The sequence below is a fragment of the Cheilinus undulatus genome, linkage group 8, assembly GCF_018320785.1.
Source record: "Cheilinus undulatus linkage group 8, ASM1832078v1, whole genome shotgun sequence".
NCBI classification, from domain to species: domain Eukaryota; kingdom Metazoa; phylum Chordata; class Actinopteri; order Labriformes; family Labridae; genus Cheilinus; species Cheilinus undulatus.
In genome coordinates this window covers 16,212,257-16,222,270 of record NC_054872.1, presented here as the reverse complement: position 1 = coordinate 16,222,270, position 10,014 = coordinate 16,212,257, and the positions used below count along the sequence as shown (strand labels likewise).

At 35.8% G+C, this 10,014-nt stretch overlaps 1 protein-coding gene across 2 annotated transcripts; it reads left to right on the top strand.

Moving 5' to 3' along the window:
- The first annotated feature begins 2,220 nt into the window (after window positions 1-2,220).
- Window positions 2,221-8,911, top strand: tmem147 (transmembrane protein 147). 2 transcript variants are annotated; one of them, XM_041792732.1, is made up of 9 exons: window positions 2,235-2,329; window positions 3,193-3,260; window positions 3,786-3,888; window positions 4,374-4,443; window positions 4,956-5,021; window positions 5,135-5,271; window positions 5,363-5,447; window positions 5,661-5,782; window positions 8,140-8,911. In XM_041792732.1, the coding sequence occupies exons 3-9, from the start codon at window positions 3,812-3,814 to the stop codon at window positions 8,258-8,260; spliced, it is 678 nt and encodes a 225-aa protein (XP_041648666.1). In that variant the 5' UTR covers window positions 2,235-2,329; window positions 3,193-3,260; window positions 3,786-3,811; the 3' UTR covers window positions 8,261-8,911. The 2 variants fall into 2 exon arrangements, with proteins under 2 accessions (XP_041648667.1, XP_041648666.1); XM_041792733.1 differs by lacking the exon at window positions 3,193-3,260 and having other exon boundaries at window positions 2,221-2,329.
- Window positions 8,912-10,014: the final 1,103 nt, after the last annotated feature.

Sequence of the window (10,014 nt, the reverse complement as noted above, 5' to 3'; positions counted from 1 at the left end):
ATATATTTCTTTAAAGTTTACCCAGCTATCTGCAGAATTGATTACACTCTCCATATGGGGGTCTGCAGGCCAAGTAAACCTAAATTGTCACTTTTCAATTGCTCAGAGTAAACTTACAAAGCTAATTAGGAGGCTGTTGAGACTGTTGTTTAATGTAAGATAAAAGTGACAGGATTTACCCAGAACTTTCAACGAAATGCTGTCTTCTAAAAAATACAATTGCTTTTTATAGTTTTGAACTTACTTTTTTCCATTTGTCATTTAGATATTCAATTAACAATTGTATATGTAGTTTTAAATGCAGACTAATTAAAAATAAGCCTCTTTGGCTCATTAGTCTTAGAAAACAACTTTTTGTGTGCATGTAAGTGACTTCTTAAGTGGTTTAAACTTGTGTGTTACACACATATTTGTCACCAAACAGGCAGCCACCATTTTGCACCCATTTCCCCTGATTATTATTGTGTGAAATGACCTAAGCTTTAAGTTTGTCCTTCACCATGATAACCTCTTTTTTAATTAGGTTGCATGCCTACAGAAAAGGGTCAGTTATATCTTTGTCACACAGCTGTCCAGTCAGCTGAAAATAATCAGTTTTTGATGCTCATGTTTAACCTTTGCTACTTTTGGGTTTGATTGATGATGTTTTTTTGTAATCCTTGACCTAAAAAATTGAATTTGTGTGGAAGATAAAATATTTCAGCATTTTATATGTATAAAAAGTCATGTGGTGTTGTCCACTTCTTTATTTTATATGCAAAATTTTATTTTCTAAATTGGTTAACTCTCTCATTTAAGCTGCTTTCATATGCCAGATTAAAAATATTTGTATTTTGATGCCAATAAACAGGATTAAACATGTAGTCCAACTAATGTTTTGATGACTCTGACTTTTTCCTATATGAGTCACCGAGATGATAAGCCTATTTACTATTGGCCAGGAGCCTTCAGGACATTTTTGCTACCTTTTCTCCACCATTGTTTACAGTGAGCACATACCTTGGACCATCACATCTCTCAGTAGTAATGGGAATTAGGCTCTTTTTAGTGATCCCGGTCATTTCGGAGCTATTTCGGCTCCCAAATGGCTCCTCATTCAATACCACATTGGCTTCACTTGAGCTGGCAATACCATGACATACAGTCGGGGTATTGGAACCCTTGGAATTTTTCAGAAAATACACCATTTCTCCAAGAAATTGTTGCAATTACAAATGTTTTTGGTATACATTATGTTATTTGTTTGTACATTGGAACAACACAAAAAAGCAGAAGAAAAAGCCAAAAGTCAAAATTTACATAATTTTCACAAAACTAAAAAATGGGTTTTGTTGGAACCCTCAACTTAATATTTGGCTTCACACCCTTGGGAAAAAATAACTGAAACTAATCGCTTCCTATAACCATCAACAAGGCCATTATTGAGAAGCAAACTAGGGACCTTCTTGCTGTGAGGTAACAGTGCTAACCCCTGACCTGCCAGCCCAGTATTTTACTCCAATTATTGTTTTTATTGTTTTTGTTTTTGAATAATGAAAATATAATGTAATTATTTTATAAAATATAATTTCTCCCCAAAACACCTTGCAGATCAGATGAAATCTGCTCACTAGCTGGGTAGTATAAACAGCTTGTATATAACATTAATGTTACGCCATCATGCTTGAGTCCTTATTGCATGGTGTGCCTGTGGCAGAGAAGCATGGAAAATGATCATCCCTACTAATCCATAACATACACAAACATAAAACACATACAGAAATAATACTAGTAACAGTAAAGATGATTTTAAAAAACAGCTCTCAAACAGGATCTGGATCTTATCATTCATGAGAAAGAATCAGCTCTTTGTAACAACTCGTTCACAAACGACCCACTAAAAAAGTCAATAAAATTGTGTCAGCTGAACAATAGCTTGTGAACGTTATGGTCAATATCAACTTCTTTAGTCTATAAGCTTAAATTTGAGTCCAGGTTGACACTTGTAGCCTATCTAAATGTTAGGCCTCATTATGTTTTTTACTCATACATAGTCCTGTATTTTCTCATGAGGCCGCCTGTGTCTGTATGTTGTTTGAAACAAATAAAGTGACTGAAGAACACCATTGTGTCCTATAATGCTTGTAATTCATACCATACACACACTCTGGACACATATTTTTTACGTCACTACGGGGTGGGAGTATGTCGTGTAAAATATTTAGTTCCTAGGGGTGATTTCGTCGGAGGCATTTCCAGGTTGAGCTAAGGCTATTTCCGGTCGTCATTCAACAAAATAGCTTTAAGTGAAATACGGCAGTCTTGTTTTCCCTGATCTGCTTTATTACCGGTAAGTGCCTGAACAGAATGTTTTATTTCAAATTTTCCGTCATGTATTATAAATGTTGCTGTAAAAAAATCCAGTTTTATGATTAAACTTATGTAAAGATCTGAGGAGCAGCGTGTCCACACCGGTGACAGCTTGTAGCATCTTTAGCTAGCTAATGTGGAGAGGTTTAATTTCCTTAATGACAATCTGATAAAGATATACCTCTGTTAACTGGTTAAATAAGTCTCTTTCTAAAAGACTGACATCATTTTGACGGCATTAGGTTTGTTTCTGCAAATATTATTCAGTCTGTTAGCTGTCTGTAGGAATGTAGCTCCAGTATGAGGCGATGAGTCAAAGTGACTTTGGCTTGTACAATACTAGAGTTTTAACTTCGACATGACTCTCATTAAAATCAAAATAAATGGATGCCTGCTTCAGTACCACAGGATACACATAGTAGTCAAAGTCTCTCATATGTGGTCATTTCTACTTTTTATTCACAAAGAAAGCAGGAAACTCCTGCACAGCTCACTGTCTAATGATGATAATACTGGAAAAAATTAGTGCCGAAATATGGCTTCAGTGTTTTTGTGTATTTCAGGCAGTGCCTGCCTGCAGCTTTTCATGGCTTCATTCCTCTCTCATGCACCTATCTTATTAAACAGATGTAAATTCGTAAAGTAACTATACTCTTCTGTGGTTTTAATCCATAAATAAAGGAGATTGTATCGTCTCTAAACAAATCTATGATCCAGAAACCAGATTAGTCATTTAAATAGGAGGTTTCCCTGCACGTCTATGGTTTTATTTCTCCTTAAATGTAATGTTTCTTGGCTTAGAAGAGGTTATATGACAGCACTGTTTTATTTTTCCTGGGGCAGATAGGCGAAGAAGTTCATTTCCAACCCTGGGCTGTGGCAAGGCATATTTTTCTCTAGTTGTGCTATCTGTAAGTGCTTATTTCAATAAATGAGTATCTTTTTTATTTTATCCAGCATTTCTCCCAACTTATAATGACAGATAAAGAAAAATTACATACACTTTTGCAGGCCATAATTCAACTGAAAGAAGTCCCCACTCATTTCAAACAATGTAACAGCTGTGTTTTAAGTTAGGATGAGGTTTGTTAAGAATATTTGCAAAATGTCCCCTGTTTTCAAATACATCTTTTCTGTTTCTTGTCATTTCCCTTGCATAATGTTCAGCCACTTCTGATGTAAAACTTCAAGCAGGTGGGCTTTGTGATCACCAGTTTACAGCCCTTTCACTATGCTGAGGTGTCTCTGTCCTGAGACTAGAATGAAAGGGCTTTTATGCTGATTTAAGGAAGATCTGGGATGGCCTCTTTAATTTTTTTCCAATTTTGTGTCAAAATGTGTGTCTAATAAAAAACACTTTGATAATAAAAATATTAGTATGGTGAGTTGTATCAGTGATTTGTAATTATTTTGCTTTTTGGTCTCTTTCTCTGCAGCGATCCGGATTCTGTAACCACACATCATGACGCTGTTTCATTTCGGGAACTGCTTTGCTCTGGCATATTTTCCTTACTTTATAACATACAAGTGCAGCGGCCTGTAAGTGTCTGTCTGAATCACATGTCTACAGTTTGGGTTGTCAATAATGTGTATTTGTATAATCCGTGATATCCATCTGTCCAGTGAAGAGGAGTTGGAACTGTCGTGATACAGTTCTTTGTAAATGTATATCTACTTTTGTAAAAAAGATAATAATAACTGTCCTGGCTGATTATTGTATGTATACATGGTTTCTTTTATATTCCTCTGTTGTTGTAACATATGCTAAGAGATTAAGAAGTCTGTTAATAATCAGCTTAGCAGTGGCAGAGGTTTGGGAGGGGGGTCTACATAATCTTCTTAGAATTTTAGTTTAGTAGCACCTTTGCTTTACAACTGAATATTTTTTGTAACTGGTATCTCATCTGAGCAATAAAATTTGCTTCTGTATCTTCCACTTGTCATGACTTGCAAAATGTCATGTTCTGTGCCTTTTCATTTTAAAGTCTTCTCATTAAAATTATGTTTTTGTGTTCAAATTTTAGCTCAGAATACAATGCCTTCTGGAGATGTGTCCAGGCTGGAGCAACTTATTTGTTTGTCCAGCTTTGCAAGGTGAGTTAGCTCTCTGCTGGTTTTAAAATCTGGATTATATGAAGGCAAATTCCCTGGAATTAGATAAACAATATCAAGAGGGGCTGACTGCGGGAAACACTAACTCAAAGTTTGTGTCCTACTGTCATCATTCATTCAGTTACCCATGAAAACATCAGATTTTAGTTTGGAGGGTTTTTTTCTTCCAGTTTTAGGTCTTATAAGGTGACATGTGGAAGCAACTTTGATCTGTATCAGAAAATTGCTGTATTTATATAAGACAGAATTTAGAGGTCGCTTCTCATAAATAGCAGCTAACTGATGGCATCTTACTAATTTAATGTGGGCAAAACATCTATATGCAAGCAGTAAATTAACACATGTTGCCTTTGAATACACTCAACATCATCTATCAACCTTACAAGCAGTACAATAATATTTCTCTGATTTTTTTTTTGTTGATACTTCATGTTTTTCCATCTCTACAATTGAAGTGTAAGTTTTACAGGGTGTGATGTTCGTCTGTGTTTCAGATGTTGTTCCTTGCAACATTTTTCCCCACATGGGAAGGAGGAGCAGGAGTTTATGACTTCGTAGGGGTGAGTGTTGAACCTTTATTATAGTTTATTATGTACTTTATCCATGCATCTGAATAGATGGATAAGGTACATAGAAGATAATATAGGTTTTAAAATGTATTTATGATCTCCAGGAGTTTATGAAAGCAACAGTGGACCTGGCCGACCTGCTGGGCCTCCATCTTGTCATGTCTCGTAACGCTGGTAAAGGAGAGTACAAGATCATGGTGGCTGCTATGGGCTGGGCAACAGCAGAGCTTGTAATGTCCAGGTAAGCACCGACACTGTTTCTTTAGAGGAAACAGCAGCTTTAGTTTGATGAAAGATTTGCTGAACCTCACGGTTTGTGTCCCGTTGTTCAGGTGTCTTCCTTTGTGGGTCGGAGCCAGAGGGATTGAGTTTGACTGGAAGTACATCCAGATGAGTTTTGACTCTAACATTAGTCTGGTGAGCATCACTTCTCTATCCCTGTGTGATCCCAGATTTCCTCTGCCACTCTGCTGACATTATAAGCCAATGACAATAGTTTCTCACCTGTAGTTTGCATGTGTTTTAAATATTCTCTTTACATGGCTTTTTTTAGTACCTTTGTTTTATTATGTTAAAATTTTGTCGTGCACGATATGGGAATCAAAATTGCTATTTCTGTCTCTTCTCTAGGTGCATTACATCGCCATGGCAGCAGTAGTATGGATGTTCACACGATACGACCTTCCTAAGAGCTTCAGACTCCCTGTTACTGTGCTGCTGGCTCTCTGTGTCTACAAGGCCTTCTTAATGGAGTGAGTCTGACATGCATTTACTCACAATCACATTCTCAGCACAAACATAGACACTCTTAAACAGGTTAACACAGTTAAACTCATCATTAAACTAAATTGTTTATTCAGCTGTGGAAAAAACACTATTAAGGAACATACAATGAGTCTGTGGCCAATTTAAGATTTAAGTCTGAGGATTTTTTTTAAGGAGAATATCAAGATTATAATGAATAAATTAATTAATACAAGCATACTGATTCAAGCAAACTCCTCTGTTGGCTATCTGTCTGTCATAGACAGAGGAGACAGACAACGATGTCTCCTGGTACTTAAAAGTTTTTCTTTACACCCCAATCTTGACCTTTTTTCTGTTCATCTCGGTAAAGAAACACTGCGTGCTGTGACTGTCTGGTATGCTCATAAATGATTCAGCGCTAGCTGGAATAAGTGGGTCCTGTTGATAGTTAGCTGTGTTTCCCACAATGGGCAACCTGCCCAGGTAAATTGCTGCCAACCCAAGTAAACTGACAGATCATTTTGGCATAGTCTTTTTTTTTTTTTTTTCTTTTTTTAACAGCCTTGATAAAGCTGTTTTTCGGCTGTGTCTACACCAACATTTGACCCCACTTTGCTCTGCAACTCAGCTTCTGTACACTTCCCCCTCCTGATGAGGATTTGAAAGCACATATTAGGTTCATTTTTCCAGTATTTTGGCGTGGGATTGTGGAAATCGTGTCCAAAATATTTATTTCCCACAAGTTACATTATCACAATGCAGGAAAATCCTGCATACATTTAGAAACCTTTGATGAATTTTAATATTGCCCCGTTTTGTCACAAAATGAAACATTTTGGAAATGAACGATTAAGGGGATGATACTTGGTCAAATCAGAAAGAGCAAGAGAAGTATTGATTTTTAGTGCAGCAACCTGCTCTCTGCCTCATTTCATTAACGCACACGTGTTTGAGCAGTTGTGCGTGAACAGTGGAGCTGACTGTTGACATGGTATGCCTAGCATTTTTCTCACAGGTGGCATTAAGCCGCTACGTGTCCCATTCAGGTTTCATCACCACCTTCCATGATCAATAAACTCATCTATAATCTCCCTTTATTCCACAAACGTTGGGTGCATGTTCTAGAGCTGTCTGAAACGCTCTGCATCCTGAAAAGACATAAAAGAGGCTCAACCTCAAGCAATCACAACAAGCACAGAAGATACACTTTACAAGTGGTAAATGAAGAAACTGATCAAGCATAGTGCAGCTTTAATAGATTTAAGATCACACAGGTGATCATGAGGAGGAGGAGGGACTATATAAGCTGGGGTAGATGGATGTGTGTGTGAATAATAGACCTGAAAGTGAGTGGATTAAAGCTGTGCTAAAACCACTAAATAAGTTTAAGAATAAAGAATGATTTATAAAACTAGACAATGAAACTTCTGAAGGAACTGGGCTCTGAATGCTCAGTAATAATGTAATGCTGTAAAAGTAATGTTATCCATAATGAATAGGGTGATGAAGCCTCTATCTTTTGAGTGTTCCTTAACTACCTTACATCATTCGTCTCTTATCCTATACCAGTTTGATTTGATTGGATAAATATATTAATGAAAATTTCAGAATAAATCATATAAAAGTAAGTAAAAAAAAAAGTAAAATTCAGACTTGTGGTAAACACTGGTTATTGTTATAAATTAGGACCAAAAAAAAAACAACATTTTTCTGAAGATATTTTCTTTGTAATTCTAAATAGGTAATCACAGAAATCAAAACATATTGGTTCTGCAGGCTTAGTAAAGTAATTTGAGGTTAAAAAAAGGGCAAATAATTCAGTTAAATGTACTTTATTTTTATCAAGCTTTCTGTTTTTATGTCTTTTTTGTGTATTTATGTTTTTATGTTGAAAGTGTATTTACAAGAAGAATACTTTTGCCCTTTACATAGTAAACCACAAGGTGGCACTAGTTTCATAGACAAGTTCCTTGCATTTTCAGGCTGCCTTATCTAGGAATAAGTAACAAAATGGATTCAATCACAAAAATAGTATAAAAATTCAGTGGTAGGTTAGAGATAATTCAGTGTAGTGCTTCTGTCACTTAATGCTCTTAAAATCTCCCTAATTTTCTTTTTGTACATTTTAATAACAGATAATCAGCTTGACCAGTAAAATACTCTTTATAATAAAGAAATACAGACCAATGAGATGATGAGCAGATCAGCTTTCATTTAGTAGAAATATTAATTGCGCTCCCAGAGTTTGTTGCTGGAGTTGAATAAACTCACATTTTGTCCTTCACTTTAACCAGTATGCGGACAGTTCAGTTTTGTCCTGTAACATGGTCTTTAACATTGTGTCTCTGCATTTTGTCTGCAGGTTGTTTGTCCACGTCTTCCTGCTGGGCAGCTGGACGGTGCTGCTGGTGAAGGCCGTGCTGACCGGTGCCATCTCTCTCTGCTCACTGTTTCTCTTTGTCACTCTGGTCCACAGCAACTAAACAGCTCTGACAATATCCTATGACAGACTGAACCCGGGTTTGTCATAAAAAAATGACTCCTGAGATCATTTCAGTCTTTCTTGTCACCATAAAACACCAGAGACTGATGGAGAGTGCTGGTTTGAGTTTGATGGTTGGACTGATTTGACCTACAAATCCAGAAAAAGAACTCGCCAGTAGGTGAAGCAACCAGTTAGTCTTGTTTGGTTTTCTCTGACACAGATGTGTCGTGACACCGGGAAGCTTCAGTACGATCGGCCTGCCTAAGCTGTGATGTTTTCTTTTTTAAAGGTGATATTTTTTATATCAGTAGAGCCAGAAATGAATTAAAACTTAATGAATAACTTAAATCTTTCCTATCAGATGTCCATGCATACATGGCCACATTAAGAGTTAGTACATTTATTAGTGATTTTCTTCTGTTATAGTTTATTCTGTTGCCACAAATATCAATTTATTTATATCAAGGCAAAAATAAAACATAGTGAAACATGACAGTAGCAAGATTTTCTCTGATAAAAGAAAAAATATATAAAGTGAAAAAGCTGAGTACAGCCCTCATTATGATTACACTGGGATCCTCTCAGCATTAACACCAACATTGTAAGATTCTGTGATTTTGATGTTTGATTAATAAATGTTTTTGTCTTATCTCAGTCCCAGAGCATTTACTGTTCAGGCTTTGTCGTTTTTGATGGTCGATGATCACATTAAACTTTTCTTTTTTTCCAAGTTCTTTAACAAGATGTAATTATGTCAAGATGAGGAAAATATTCTTCAATTTAAACTTTTTCATCTGCTTATCTTTGAAGTAATGGAACTCTTAGCAGTTACAAATAAAAAAAACAGCAAATGTTAATTAAATAATACGACATTATTTTAAAACACCCACTTTTCACATGTATTTGCTTTTCTGACTGCAACAACAAGAGTAATTTAAACAGAGTGACTGTTTAAATAATCGGTACTTGTGTTTATAAGTCATAATTCTCACATTCCTATGCTAAAATGAAATATGGTTCTCATCACCCAGATGATCATCATTACAGAGGTTGCTTATCCTTGTGCCTCTTTGTCACTGGAAGATATGCAGATGAGAGCAAAGTTACTTTCCAAAAAAACGGCAGGTTTAAAATTATGTAGTTTTTGTGAAATAATTTTGTTTCTATGTGCAAAGTTAAATGATGTAAGCATCCGAAATAAAACTAGGATGTGTGGAAAAGCTGTGTTAAAATTCCTTTCTCTGTTTAACAACACTTGGGAAAAACTGAGTTTTTTATAGGGGGGACCAATAATCTTGTCCTCATCTACAGAGCTCCCGGTGACATAGAGACACCTGAAAGAAAGGACACACCCAATAGTGGCTTGAAAGAAAAAAATTAAGAAAAATCAACAGAAGAGACTTTGGTGTTAAAGTTTAATTTTAATATCACCTTAATGGCCATTAAAATAAAGAAACGTGTGTTTAGAATAAAAAACGACCAAAAAAGAAAACGCAACCAGAAATAAAAGTGGAGTGGCAGTCTTTAAATTAACTTGACATTAAATCTAACATAGTATGCAGCCAGGCCAAAGTCATGTAACAAACAAATATGTCCACTTGTTTGCATTACAGATATGAAATATTTGATTTCAGCAGAATATTATTTTCCTCTTTCATTAAGGAAGTGTTTTTTTGTTCTGGCATTTTTACAGTGTGTTCAACAGAACGCTGTAACCAGGTAAAATATTCAACCTGATACAGAATTGAAGTT